Source organism: Aethina tumida, chromosome 7 (genome assembly GCF_024364675.1).
Source record: "Aethina tumida isolate Nest 87 chromosome 7, icAetTumi1.1, whole genome shotgun sequence".
In the NCBI taxonomy this organism is placed as follows: Eukaryota; Metazoa; Arthropoda; class Insecta; order Coleoptera; family Nitidulidae; genus Aethina; species Aethina tumida.
In genome coordinates this window covers 896384-911449 of record NC_065441.1, presented here as the reverse complement: position 1 = coordinate 911449, position 15066 = coordinate 896384, and the positions used below count along the sequence as shown (strand labels likewise).

General features: G+C 31.5%; 4 protein-coding genes across 8 annotated transcripts; 2 read left to right on the top strand and 2 right to left on the bottom strand.

Moving 5' to 3' along the window:
- On the bottom strand, positions 1 to 3804 carry LOC109607786 (general odorant-binding protein 19d). 5 transcript variants are annotated; one of them, XM_049969356.1, is made up of 6 exons: positions 3634 to 3804; positions 666 to 750; positions 518 to 606; positions 314 to 434; positions 186 to 256; positions 1 to 128 (listed from the first exon to the last, which is right to left on the bottom strand). In XM_049969356.1, the coding sequence occupies exons 2-6, from the start codon at positions 721 to 723 to the stop codon at positions 96 to 98; spliced, it is 372 nt and encodes a 123-aa protein (XP_049825313.1). In that variant the 5' UTR covers positions 724 to 750; positions 3634 to 3804; the 3' UTR covers positions 1 to 95. The 5 variants fall into 5 exon arrangements, with proteins under 5 accessions (XP_049825313.1, XP_049825312.1, XP_049825314.1 ...); XM_049969355.1 differs by having other exon boundaries at positions 3645 to 3804; XM_049969357.1 differs by having other exon boundaries at positions 3649 to 3804.
- Positions 1092 to 1862, top strand: LOC109603561 (general odorant-binding protein 28a). The gene is made up of 6 exons (XM_020020045.2): positions 1092 to 1148; positions 1215 to 1302; positions 1360 to 1448; positions 1506 to 1626; positions 1678 to 1746; positions 1801 to 1862. Exons 1-6 carry the CDS (start codon positions 1092 to 1094, stop codon positions 1803 to 1805), a joined length of 429 nt encoding a protein of 142 aa, XP_019875604.1. The 3' UTR covers positions 1806 to 1862.
- Positions 3805 to 4297: 493 nt separating the features above from the next.
- Positions 4298 to 7144, bottom strand: LOC109608263 (translation initiation factor eIF-2B subunit epsilon). The gene is made up of 10 exons (XM_049969345.1): positions 6821 to 7144; positions 6642 to 6766; positions 6400 to 6591; positions 5916 to 6338; positions 5794 to 5844; positions 5421 to 5731; positions 5143 to 5361; positions 4951 to 5069; positions 4614 to 4790; positions 4298 to 4555 (listed from the first exon to the last, which is right to left on the bottom strand). Exons 1-10 carry the CDS (start codon positions 6929 to 6931, stop codon positions 4349 to 4351), a joined length of 1935 nt encoding a protein of 644 aa, XP_049825302.1. The 5' UTR covers positions 6932 to 7144; the 3' UTR covers positions 4298 to 4348.
- Positions 7145 to 7316: 172 nt separating this feature from the next.
- Positions 7317 to 14608, top strand: LOC109604834 (WD repeat-containing protein 19). The gene is made up of 17 exons (XM_020021376.2): positions 7317 to 7442; positions 7496 to 7650; positions 7706 to 8138; positions 8203 to 8489; positions 8545 to 8788; positions 8844 to 9089; positions 9144 to 9416; positions 9474 to 9621; positions 10083 to 10290; positions 10349 to 10446; positions 10502 to 10784; positions 12296 to 12811; positions 12872 to 13121; positions 13182 to 13638; positions 13728 to 14014; positions 14071 to 14147; positions 14211 to 14608. Exons 1-17 carry the CDS (start codon positions 7428 to 7430, stop codon positions 14311 to 14313), a joined length of 4080 nt encoding a protein of 1359 aa, XP_019876935.2. The 5' UTR covers positions 7317 to 7427; the 3' UTR covers positions 14314 to 14608.
- The last annotated feature ends 458 nt before the right edge of the window (positions 14609 to 15066 follow it).

The window sequence follows — 15066 nt, the reverse complement described above, 5'->3', positions numbered from 1 at the left end:
TTTTTATTATTAAAAAACAAAATGTATAGATACATATAGATTAAAATATGATAGTATCCAGATAAAATGCGGATTAGTTAGGAAAATTGAGTCTTCTATACCTCGAACATGTCTGCCGATAAACCAGCCTAAAATTATAATTTAAAAGTAACACGAAAGTAAATATTTATTTAAATATAACTTACTGCTTTTCCTTCTAATGTCGCACATTCGGCTAAATGAGCAGCCGTCATACAAGGATCTGCATCAACCGCAGCTGTAAATTTTCCACGATATTATTATCAATGTATTAAACAGTTCATTCTTTTATTACTTTTTTGGCCGCAGGTCATAAATATTTTCAGAACTTTGGCGTGCATTTCTGGATCGTCCGCTTTTAGAGGTTCCAACGAGGCAATTGAACCTTCTTTATCTGGGGTGCCATCAGGTTTTTGCTTTAAATTTACACATTTTTTCGTCATTTAAAAATGCATGTTTTTGTAAAAATTTCACGTATGTGTAATTAAGTTTCACTTACCAAATGAAAAGCAACATTAAAACACAAAATCATACATTTTCCATTGTGGGATTCGGGCATCGTATGGGCAATTAATGCAGCTACGTCGTCTAAAAATATTTAGTTATTTAATTTTTTATAATAAATAACTATATCCCATTTAATTTACCGTCAGTTGCATTGGTTTCCTCTGCGCACTTTTCCCCAACTTCCTGTAGTTTATTCATAAAATTTTCCACAAATTCTCTGGACACCTACAAAAGAATTAACAATTTGTACAAATAAAATGGAGACAATTAATTACTGTACACTTACGGCATTTGTGAGTGCCAACAGAGAAAATAAAACCACGAATGTTTTCATTTTTACTTCTACTATAATTGACTACCAAATAATACAAAATTCTTGCTTTATATATGATTATGTTAGTTAATTGCAAGCGGATATTAATTCTTAAAGCAAATGTTTAATTAAAATAAGACATTTAATTAAAAATCCATTTACGGATTTCAAGATCAACCAAAATCTATTTTTGATTGTGGGTTCTTGAACAATAAATAGGATAGCATTTCAATGCGTAGGCATATTTTCAAATATGACGCAACTTTTGTATATTGTATTTTTTGTAGGACTATTAGTCACGGTCAATGGGGTAAGCTTTTCAGAAAACCATATTGTTAGATGTATTAAATTTACTGATACGATTAAAAACTCGTAGGCATTAATAAAAGCAGTGACAGATCTTTATATACCATATCTTGATCAAGTTTTGGATATTTGCTTGCCGGAAACTAGAGCAACCCCTGGTTTGTATTTTTAATTTTGTTTTAATAAATGTCACTAATATTTCTTTGAACTTACAGATGATTTAGCAGATTTGATGCTTGAAAAGATTCCTGCCAGCCATGAAGGAAAATGCTTCATTTTCTGCATGAACAAAAATTTAGGAATAGTAATAAACCAGAAATATATTTAAATTAAAAATATTAAATATTTATTTCATTTATAGGTTAATGAAAAGGGTGTATTCAATTACGATGAAGCTAACAAGTATATAGATCCTGTTAAAGAAAAGAACCCGGAATTATACGGCAAGCTTCAAGACGGTTTTAAAAAATGTGTTGTTAATGGTACGTATTTTTGTTATTTTTCTCTTATTACTAATTTTATTAATCTTCTAGCCAAAGATGGTGACGACTTGTGTATTCACTTGGCAAATTTAGCTGAATGTGTCAGTGAAGTTGTTAAAGTTAAGTATATTTGAGCACATATGATATAAAATTTATTGAAAAATATTATTACAGGTTAATGATCAGTAATTTGGTAAATACGAGGCTTTTTAAAAATGTGAAATAAACTGGATTATATAGTCTTATGTCTGTTAATATATAGAAAAGTAGTTCGTATGGGCTAAACACGAAAATTATAATATTTTTTTTATTAATGAAGATAACAGAAAATTTGTGTTTCTTCGTTTATCATTTTATTTAACCCAGAATATACAACTAACCTGATCCACATTAATACTATTTTGCTAGAAGAGTGAATAGATAAATTATGTATCCAATGGCACCTAAAAGAAAGTGTTTTGCTCTTTTTTTACTGTAAACTAATGTAATAAAATGCAAAATTTTTTTATCCCATTACTAACGTACAAAATATAAAATTAGTTGTTGATTAATAAATTAATTATTAGTAATTAATGGTTAACCATTAAGCTTAAGTTCCATTTCTAATTTTCAATTAATTAATTCGATAATATTGAATTATACTTACATTTTAAAATTTTTATAAAAGAATATATATTTTTTTAAACTTAATATATCCCAAGAAGTAAAAAAGAATATACAAATGTTATGTGCCTTTAACCTACAACAAAATAATAATTTAAATAAAAAATTGTTCACCAACAAATAAAGAAAAAATATTTAATTTAAACCTTTGAGAAAAGCAAATTCGATTAAATCGTAAGTATTTTTGGGCTCTAGATAACATAAGTTGTGAAACATCCTAAATTTTCTTTTACATATATTTAAGTTAATTTGAATATTTAGTTTTTTTCTTATTTGATTTGGATTTTATTTAAACTAATGTTCAGAATGGATGATAAGATCAATCGGAATAAATATAAATATGAAAAATAGATTTTCCTGTCAACAAATTCGATACCTAACAACTACTAGTATTTAAATTTATTTCTGAAATCATATGTACTCACAGAAGGTACCAGTAATGGTCGACCAATTTACAAATTATGACGATTTCGTCCTTGACAGTGTTTTCAATTATTATGTATAAAATTATAGTAACATCATCCTTAAACTTGATTAGACCCGACATTAATGATACTTTTTTTATTTTAAAGAAACAACAATTTTCATACAATATAATATTTGTCTAATCCACTTTTTATTTTTATTTAACAAACATGGTTGTTTCAAAAACGAATTAATATATTTTCTTATATGACTTTATTTTGATGCATAGATTTTTTCAAAAAAAAAGGCAGTTATAGAGACGTTCCGATACAAGTGAAAACTTCTGCAACAATGCACAGTATATACACACACTGCGCGTACGCCAGTCGTCAGCATGTTGGTGACGCAAACCCATAAGATTTTCCCCCACCAGAAATACGCGGCTAAAGAAGTTTTCACTTCAAAAAACTTAATGGTTGAAGAGGTCTCAGAATGAAAAATGCATTGATTATTGTGAAGTAACTTGGACATTGCATGTACAACTTTGTTTTTTTTTAAATGTAAGAAATATGTTATACATACAATTTTTGCGTTATTAAAAACAAAAATAAAAAATTATTTTATATGTTATGATTTCCTTTTTCATAGACTAGACTATTAAAAATCTCTTAATTTAGCAGTTAGATCTTGGCTAAAGATAGTTTACCAAATATCAATTTTTGTAAATACTTCAGAAACGGTTAGATATTAGTTTGCGGAAATCTATAACAACTTCAATTTATGACTTTCTGAAATTACACGTAAAAGCCCAAGATAATCATTTTCAATTCAACATATACAGATTACTTATACAGATTTATGTGTTGGCTGAACCTTTTCTTCCATATATAAGTTTACCGTTAGAATTTGAAAAATCTTATTAATACATAACATCCATACTGTTTTTACACCAACAAGGAAGATTCAACACAGTCCCAGATCTGCCAAAGATAGGAGAGACCATAAAACGGCTTCTAGGATATACCCCATATTATGCTCTTGCGGGAAAGTATACATCGGTACCACAAAACGTTCAATAGGGACTAGGATTAAGGAACACAAACGAAACTGCATCCTAGGACAATCAGACAAGTCTGCTGTAGCTAAATATGCACTGTTAGATGGAAATATAAGATAAAATTCCAAGATACACAATTGCTTACTTCAACAACTGGATATCACAAGACGTTGATTAGGGAAGCAATTGAAATCCATAAACACGGAAACAACTTCAACAAAAAAAAAGAAGCATTGAAGCTGGATAAAATATGGATACCAGTGCACAAAAACATCAAAATCGCTGAGCAGATAAAAATGGCCAACAAACAGATCGAAATTTCTAGAACATCAATTGTCTAAGTTGTCTTTTAGTTGTCAATTGGATGTCAAAGTGACACGAACCAAATCATTCCTCCAATAAACCCGAACAACTATATATATGGAATTGATATATTGTTTTTCACTCATTAAAAATAAGGAAATACGAAATATTAATTTAATATAAAAAAAAGTTTCAATATTTTCACTGTAAATAAAAGGTTAAGGTCCACAATGAAAAATAACCTGTAAATAAAGGTTTATTTCATAGTATGTACAGAAATAAAATAAAATTTAATTATTCATCTTCAGAAGACGAGGCTTCCTCAGCTTCTTGTAACCAATCAGTGAAGGGCTTAACTTGCTGGTGAAATTTCTGGTTTTTATCCAACGTTCCATACCATTCCAAAATTGCATCTTCGCTAACGTGATCCTTATCATAAAACCACTGTAGCACAAAAGTAACCCATTTCTGGTTTAAATCTTCATTAGAAACTGCCATATGCTACAAAACCAGTTTCCTATTATAGTTACATAATTAATGGATATATACTTTTACTTACTTCAATTGCTTGGAGACAGTCCAACATAGCTCTTTCGTTACGCAAGTAGTTCTTGAGGATCGGAGAAAAATATTGCAATAATCGCTGCAAGTGCGAGAAATACTGTGGACCAATGGATGGCCCCAAGGATGGTCCCAAAGACATGGTCAATATTGCTTTTATTACATAGTAGTTTACCTAAAAAGTGTTCGAATTTTTTACATTCTCTATATTAGTATATATAATCAGTAACAGGTATATTATTATAAAATAGTTTCTTAAATTGTTTCAAGTATGTTATTTGATTATTTTATAAAGTTGAAGAAAGCTGTGTGATTACTGAAATAATATTAATCACCTCGTTGACTGTGACATTGTACGCGTACCTCGACGAATTGATCTCGAGGATCAAATTGTCGCACTGGAGTCGATCCTCGAAACCCCTGGTCAGACTGTCTATTACTTCAGTAAAGAACACTGGAAAAAGACGAAGACAAAGTGCGATATTAATCGTGAGATAAGAAAAGGGCAAATTTATAAGCAAACTCACGTTTAGTGTCGTCTGGAGCGGGTGAATGAGTCGTATAGTCAGAGCCGTCGTCATCGCTCTCACTGAAACCGTCGTCGTGTTCGTTTTCCTCTTCATGGTCTTCATCGATATGCAATCGCGAGAGTTTCTTGGCCAAAGCGGAGTCGACCACGTCTTCAGCATCATCATCTTCCAAAATTAGTCTGTATGCATGTTCCCCCAACTTATCTCCATTTTCATCTACACATTAAAATATATTATTATTACAAAAACACTCATATATATGCAGTTTTATTTACATTCACTTGGTTGTGTATATTGTACCAAGGCATCCTCAATAAAAGTTCCTTCTTCAATTTGTACGTTTTTTCCTAAAATCGAGCCTGCCAGAATTTTACTCTTAGGTTTGATAATACAATTAGCACCAATAATGCTTAAAGAGATAGTAACGTCCTTTTCAATTTTTGTATTTGAAAAAACAAAAGAGTTAGTTATTGTCACATTCTCATCAATTGTTATATTGTCGCCCAAAATTACTCCCTCTAGTTTTGCAGACTTTGCAATGCTTGTGTTTAACCCTACGATCACGTTTTTATTCAACTTTTTATTCCTGTAACACATTGATATCTTTTATCAAACATATTTCTACCACATATATTATAAAAAGTTTACCTCTTAAATGATGGCACAATGGGATATATCCAATTGTTCTTGAGTTCATTACTGCAATAATAAAATTACAAATATAATTAGAATACATCAATTTCACAATAAGAAATGCACACAAGGCATACCTTAATGTTTGATAAGTCCTCCAATTTGTAACAGCACCACCAAACTGTCCACCCTTTAAGATGTCACTGTAAATAGTCATTCCTAAAATCTCCTCATTAATTAACAGTCCTCTAATAAAATCATCCATTGTTTGAAAATCAAAATTGTCTGTAAAGAGTGGTAAAACAGCAGCAGAACAAATTGCAATATGTGTGTCTTTCAAGTTATGTCTCAATGTAACACAGTGATTTTCTAAAAAGATTTCCAAGGGGAAGTCAATTTTACGTTCTTTATAAGTACCCAGTTTTTTGTGATATAAAACTCTGCCTTTTGAGTTTGTAGCAATTAAAACTTCTTCTTTTTTACATCTAGCCTGATGACCAATGCCAGATTCTTGAAAAATTAAAGTCATAGCTGCCCCTTTATCAGCTTTGGTGATATCACTACAATTTTACAGGATTAACATTTGTAAAATAATGATTAATTATTAATTAATGTTATTACTTGTGTTTTTTAAGAAGGGATAATAAATTCACATTCGAAATTGTCCCTGGTTCCACCAATACAAAATCACCTCTTAAAAACCCTTTCTTGTCCAAATCTCGCAAACAATCACCAAAGGACATACAACTCTCTGAACTCACTATATGAACTTTCATAGTTAAGGACCACCCTTCAGATGCTTCAATGCTCTTTCTAAAAAATGATAATATAGGATAATATGTGCCTCTTTAATTAAAACCTACTGAATGTGTTTCTTAATGGCATCAACATGACTGCAACAAAATAAGAAAGTCTCTTCAATTCCGCCAAGAGATAAAAAATCCAAGGTATAGTCGATTAGAGGTTTATTTACAAGTGGTAATAACGCCTAAAATTAATCATTTTAATTAATATTACATCATTTGTCTAAATATAAATTTACATGTGGAAGATCTTTTGATATTGGTAGAAATTCGTCGTTGAAAGTGTCCGCTACAATTATAGCTTGTACCGCATTTTCCTTACGGACCAATTCCCCTTTTTTGGACGACATTATAAAAATTTAGGTTATAATAACATATGATTGAAACAAATTACGCTCGTACGTTTTTTGAAGTGTTGTTTTATGAATTTTATTAACGTTTATATGTGTAAAGTTACTGAACTAAGCTTAAGAACACTGTACAAATCACAAAGAAAACAAGATTTCCTTATGGTAGAACACAGTAAATCAAATATACCAAAGCTGTCAATGCAGAATAACTACCTGTAGAAATTCGTAAAAACAGTCTGGCAAATATTAAAAAATGATACCAAATTACTAAATGATTTAAATGCAACTCACCGGTGGTTAAAGCAAACAAACAAAAATAAACACCAAAGCAAAGTTATTTGTTATAATGATAATTGAAAATCTGATTCGGAAATAAAATTTTTACGAAAATTTGATATACGGTTGACAGCATTGTCTTTCAAACTGAAAATTGTTTACGATCATGACGTTTAAAAGGAAATGTTTGTATTGTTAAAAATCTATTAATTAAGAAAAAATGGGTAGTGAAAAGGTATTGTGAGCATATTTTTATGTAAAATTAAACGTAATAAATTTGTTTTTTAGCTACTTTTTCGTTTAGAGCAGCCTCACGGCACAGGAGACATTTATATCGCCTGGCAAAAAGGCTCGGGAATGTATTTAGCGACGACTGGAGTCGATTCAATTGTTAATATATTCGACCGTCAAGGGGATGTTAAAGACAGAATTAAACTTTCAAGGTGCCAAAGTAAAGCAATTAAATTATCAGTATGTACAGAACCTTTTGTTTTCTAGTTTATGTACAGGGATGTGCTGGGACTCTGATGGCGATATATTAGCAATAATTTCATCTCATCCCCAGTTACATTTGTGGGATGCAAACACCCAGAAAAAGTCCACAATTGATGTAGGACTGAAGGACTATTTGTCTTGTTTAATATGGGCACAAAATAGTCCAGTTTTAGCTATAGGCACAACCAAAGGCAATGTTTCAATATACAATCACAACACCTCAAGAAGAACACCTATTATTGGTAAACATACCAAGAAAGTTAGTAGTGGGGCATGGAACAATGATCATTTATTAGCATTGGGTTCAGAGGATAAAACAATTTCAATTAGTAATATTGAAGGAGACACATTGAGGGTGATTAATCTGAGAGCTGAGCCAAATGAAGTACAATTCTCTGAGATGAAAAGGGATGAAAGAATTGGAGGACAGAATACTGTAAGCAGCCAGTGCAGTGTTTTATGTTATGCTAGATTTAATTGAATCTTATTTAAAATTATAGGTGAGTGTGATTGTTGGAAAGAGAACTTTGTATTTATTTAATTTGCTGGATCCAGAAAACCCAATTGAATTAGCCTTTCAACCTCATTATGGAACTATGATAACATATAAGTGGTATGGAGATGGTTATATTCTGATAGGATTCAGCTTGGGTTATTTTATTGCCATTTCTACACACATCAAAGAAGTTGGTCAAGAATTGTTTCAAATAAGAAATCATAAAAATACTTTGAATGACATAACTATTTGTGAGAGGATTGGCAAGGTTGCATCCTGTGGTGACAACTGGTAATTCACCTGTATCTATAGTAATGGGCATGAAATAATTTTCATAATTTTGTAGTGTAAAAATTCACGATTTGCAAAACCTTCAAGAAACCTGCAGTGTTTTAACTCTAAGTCAGGAAACTGGTTTGGAAAGAATTGCTTGGAGTGTGGATGGACAATTATTTGGTGTTTGTACAAAGGGCGGCTCTTTAAACGTGTACGTTTCACATATGGTTTCTCTGACATCTGTATGTGCACCTCGAATCGCTGTTTTGTCCAGTTTAAATGAAATCAGTTTATACAGTTATTCCGCTGACAAAGTAATTATTTCGTTTTCTATTTGGAAAATTTCTAATAGGGATTATTTGATTGTAGTCAGCGTTGAAAGCGATACCGGTAACTCTTCCGATAGAGCCGAGTTTTATTGCGGTGGGTCAGTTTCACATTGCAGCTGGTATGAACAACAGAATCTGGTTTTATGACATCACGAAATCTCAACCTGGCACCGAGGATGTTCCGCTAATGTTGAATGACCGACAGTATTTAGGAGTTGTGACGAACATCCGTCTCAATCCAGAATATGCCTCAGTTATGTATGAAGGAAAATTACAACTTCACATGGTAAATCATCATATATTATGTTTTCTTTAAGTATTTACATTTATTTCAATGTAGATTGAACAACCTGAGGTCTGCCACGAAGATCGAGAAACCATAATCTTCCCTAATGGTTCTTCAAGTCAATCAGTAATTACGTGTCATGCGTTGACTACTGATTTTCTGATTTATGGAACTGATATGGGACACATTGTGTATTTTCATATTGAAGATTGGGCAGTTGCTAATGAATTTAGTCACGACGTGGGAATTACCGAGTTGTTCGTTGATCCTGCTGGAGCCCGACTCGTATTTCTTGACATTAAAGGGAAGGGATATGTTTATAATGGCGTAAGCAGTACATTTAGATATATTATTTAGCTTTAATTCACATTTGAATCATTTTAGGTGAATAATAAAATTATTCCAATCACTGAACTGCCAGATAAAATTAATGGTGTCACTTGGGACAGTAACATTTCAGATAGAAATGTTTTCATCGTGTACGATGACCAGAACATTTTCACTTATATCTACATTAAATTTTCAATTAATGGTGAGTAATCGAATTGTTCATATTTCATAATTAAATATTGTTAATTAGAAATATCTGCGAGAATTGTGGGTCATAAAAAGGAGAAAAATATCGAAAGAGTGAAACGAAGATGGAAAAAGTGCGGGGATAATTTGCCAATGATCTGTTTGAGAAATTATCATGTCAGTGGTGTTAGAAATATTATCGAAATCAGAACTTGTCAGAAATACCCTTCGAAATTTGGTAGTAAATTTATTTTCTGTTTCGCTCGTCCATAATTTCTTAAATTGTACATTAGCTTCGAGCGGCAGTGATGAATCGTTTGTTCGGGAAGAACCATCGAAATATGACGAACAACACCAAACTGAGATCATTAATGTAAATTTCGACGAAGGTATTATTTTATACCACACGACACACCCAACGTATAAATGTTTCCCAAGTAATATCAATAAATATTCATTGGACGTGTTGTTTGATAGGAGCGAAAGTCCAAAAACTGGGAGTGACCACTTTGGTGTCCAAACAACTTCCATTACTAATGTATGGCGGGGAAGTGATGGCCGCAACTTCGGGCGGACAACTTACACAACTCATGTTGAGTACTCACGATTCCGTTCAAATAGGAATCAATGAACGAGACCAGGTCATCCTTGAGGCCAATTTGACCAAACAGTTGGCACTTCATAGGTAACATGTATGTCTGGTCATCACACTTAAATTAACTTAAAATGAATAAATTGAGTAGGTTTAGTGCGGCGTGGTTGACTTGTCAGAGGCTTCAAAACAAGCAGTTGTATAAGAAGTTGGCTGAAGAATGTTTACGATTTTTGGAAATTGACATTGGTAAATACTTGTTATCGAAATATTTACAATCTATAATAAAGTAAATAACTTGCAGCGACTAGAGCGTATAAAGAATTGGACGACGTGTCTATGGTTTGGAACTTGGAAAAATTACGCGAGGTTGAAGATACGAAACTAATGGCCGGTTATATTTGTATGTATTTGAAGGAATATGAGAAGGCCCAACAATGGTTCCTCGAATCCAGCAGACCTAGCGCTGCACTAGAGATGCGTCGTGACCTGTTGCATTGGGATCAGGCGTTGCAGTTGGCCCGTAAAATGGCACCGGATGAAATTGCCGCAATTTCTAGGGAGTATGCTCAACAGTTAGAGTTTACGTAAGTTAATCGTTATATTTTAAACTCTATTATTTATTTTAATATAGCCACACAACTTTCTTTGTAACATCTTACATATCATTTGTTTGAACCTAATATTAAATGTGATATTTTAGTGTTCTTACTTTAATCTCATTACAAATTTGAAGTATTTTAATTGATATGGTTATAAATTTTCTAAATGTACATTATTTTGTTGATATTTTTTATTCTATATAGTGCTTAAATTATCTAGCTACTTTTAACTATTTCAACTAGGTTAGGTAAACTAACTACAAATTTAAATGAAATGGCTTTTTTAATGTCCAATTATTTAATTAATATATAAACAATTCAATCAATTTATGATCAAACAAAGCTTTCGCATCAACAAATAATTTAATTTAAATAAAATTTATTTCACAACCAGTGTCAAATAGCAGTTGAGCATCTGTTAAATGAACCCTAACCATTATATATTAGCACAAAATCAAATAGGTGCTAAATTTAGGTGTTTCAACGTTATTAATTATTAATATTAAGACAAATATTTTAAAAATAAAATCACTTATTTTCAGACATTTCCTTCCCCCAATTAAACTCCTTTAATTAATTTGAATAACAAAAAAGTAAGACAAGTTATTAAAATATGTATTATTCACATTTTGGATAAATATAACTAGAACTATTGCATTAAATAACGAACTTTGTTAAGGTAACTTCAGGGTAAAGTATTCACTTATTTGGTATGAGAAGAAGTCTAGTAACATATTTTATTTTTCACTATTTAAATAAATTAAGGCTTTCATATCATCATAATAATATAATATTCAAATTCTTTTTAAAAATTGAATAGTTTTAATTAATGTCCATATACATTTTTACACTTCCTATGATGTCTTTGCCACCTTATTTCCTTATTTCACAATTTAATTAAGGTCTTCGATGCTTGTTAAAATATTACTCATTATGTTGCTAAAAATTTAAATGTTTAATAAAAAATAATATAAATAAAATAAATAGAAGTATAATTTTAAGTTGTGTATAAACACTTCCTGAGATATCTTTGCCGCTTTTACTATTTTAAATTACTGCTGCTTTTACATCTAAAAATTATAAAACATGTTAATATTTATATAACAATTGAAAGTTTGCTATTAATAACCTAATAATGCAAAACCTTATGAATATCACAATTATTATAAAGTTTGAGTTTGATGTTGCAAAGTGAACGAGTCATTATTTATAATATTCAGTACCTGAATATGTATAATTGGCGGTTAATGTTGAATGATTTTCAAATTAATTTCCCGTAGCTCGTCTCAGCTGCACGTTTCTCAATGAGCATGCGCATAAGTTAATGCCACCCACTTGTAACATTGACTCGGATACCCTCGGATATTTCCGTTTCGTGTATCGAATATTTCGTGCATTCACTACGCAGCTGATATTTAGAGAAGGAAAAATGAAAAAGAATTGTTTTGTTTACTCAGGGAACTATTATTAAATATTAAATTATTGTTGTTTTTTAGTGGAAATTATGCGGAGGCTTTGATGCACTATGAAAAAGCGTTACAAGAAAACTTGGGTCCGGAACACATTTTGATATGCAAAACGGGAATCGCACGCACAAACTTGCACGGTGGAAACTATCGACATGGTGTCGGAATCGCCATCGAATTAGATAACAAGCAGCTGTTGAGGGAATGTGCGGATATTTTAGAAAAGAAAAATCAGTTGCAAGATGCCGCACTTTTGTACGAAAAATGTCTAATGTACGACCGGGCAGCCTCGGGATACATTAAACTGAGAAAGTGGAACAAAGTTGGAGAGTTGCTGCCCAATGTTAGCTCAAATAAGATTTTGTTACAATATGCAAGAGCCAAAGAAGGAGAAGGAAAATACGAAGAAGCTTTGGAGGCATACAACAAAGCGAAAGATTTTGATTCGGCAATCAGACTGCATCTGGAACATTTAAATAATCCGGAAGTTGCCGTCGAATTGGTGCAAGAAACAAAGAGTGTAGAGGGAGCCAAACTGGTTGCAAAGTAATTCTGAAGAAACATTATCTTTTTACTTATTATACACACAATATTTTCTCTTTGTAGGTTTTTCCAAAATTTAAATGATACAACTTCGGCGATACGTTTCTTAGTATTATCGAAATGCACCGATGACGCATATGAATTGGCCAAAAAAACTAACAAAATGGATCTTTTGGGTGAAATTTTGCTGGCCACTTTTAATGAAGATGAAATGAGACCTCAAGATTTTGCGAACGTAGCTAGTCATTTCGAAAACGAAAAGGATTATCTACTTGCGGGAAAGTATTGGTTCCATGCCAGATCATATCAGAAAGTAAGTTGGTCATTATATTGTTTAGATTTCATAATCATGTTATAAAAAATGTAATTCCAGGCGATGAAACTGTTACTGAGAGCTTCGAAAACCAACTCGAAGGAAAACGATGCTTTGACAGTCGCCATCGACGTTGTGGCGTCATCTAAGGATGAATCATTAGCAGAACAACTGATTGAATACCTACTAGGTGAAACGGATGGTAGTCCCAAAGATCCTAAATACCTATTCAGATTATACATGGCCAGGAAACAGTTCCGTGAAGCATCAAGATCTGCAATTATAATCGCAAACGAAGAACAAATCAATGGCAACTATAGGAATGCTCACGACGTACTGTTTGCGATGTACCAAGAGTTGAGACAGAACGGAATCAAGATACCCAACGAAATGCACACAAATCTGATGCTATTGCACAGTTATATTCTGGTTAGGTTACATGTCAGAAGAGGTGATCACTTGAAAGGGGCCAGGATGTTGATCAGGGTGGCGAACAATATTTCAAACTTTCCCTCACGTAAATACCTATTTACTTGTTTTGTCTAAAATAATATATATCCACCAATGTTTTAATATGTTTATCCTTCATCATATTTCTAATTGTAGATATTGTACCAATTTTAACATCAACAGTAATTGAATGCCACAGAGCGAATTTAAAGCAAGCAGCTTTCAAATATGCGACGATGTTAATGAATCCCGAATACAGAAAACAAATAGATGCAAAATATGCCAAGAAAATTGAAGCTGTTGTGAGAAAACCACCGAAGAATGGGGAGTCCGGAGATCGACAAGAACCTCTTAGTCCGTGTCCGTATTGCGATAATATGATCCCAGAAACCCAGGTTGACTGCAACAGTTGCAAGAACAACATTCCCTTCTGTATTGTTACGGTAAATATTTATTGAATTTCTCAGTTTAATATAGAAAGTTTAATATTTGTTTCTAGGGACGTCATATTGTCAGTAACGATTTAACGGCTTGTCCGGAATGCGATTTTCCTGCCATCAGAACTGCATTTATCGAGTGAGTTTAAACAACAAAATGGTTTGCCATATAATCAATTTTATTGAATTTATTTCTTTATAGGGTACTTGATAGCGAGGAATCCTGTCCAATGTGTTCCGAAAAAGTCGATGCAAGAAGATTATTAAAGATTACTAATACCGCACCCTATTTGAACATAGAGTGATAGATAGTCTTTCTGTTATTTTTTACACTCTATAACAACGGAAAATATTTTTCTTATTTTTACAACAAAACCAGAAAATATTGAAATGTTAGAACGTTCGTTAATATAAATGTACATATAATATTAGATCAAGATCTCAATTTTTAATTAATTTATTTTAACAAATGACAAACAAAGTAGTGTGATAATTATGTAACTGAAATCCGTCCAAATGAGGTGTTTGTTATGTGGTTTAATTAGTTTGTGCAATTGTTACTTTTTAGATATGTTTTAATTAAATAGTTTTTTGACTTAACTTTAGTCGTTTTCTTTCCACCCTTTTAATTTCCAAAATCTCAACTTATTCATATGGTTGCAAAAAATACATAAAATTCAACGTTGTTAATACAATATAAACTATAAATATTTTTTGCAATTAAACTTTTATCTGAGATCTACGAAAACTTATTTTATATATGATTTCTTATAATAACTTTTTACAATAAATTGGCAGTCTTATATGTTTTAAGTTTAATTCCTTTTTGTCATAAATATTATTATGAAATTTATTAATAACCTTGCAATCGTCGATATATTTCAGATTTTTTTTAGTAATACTAGTAAGTAATATTACAACATAACTCCTAATTAATTTTCAAATTTTCATATTATATTTATTTAGTTTATCTTGACCTTTCCGATTCCACAATGAAAGGTGTTAATTAAAATTTTCTCTTTTATTAATTACGATTATACTTGATGAGTATAACTAAA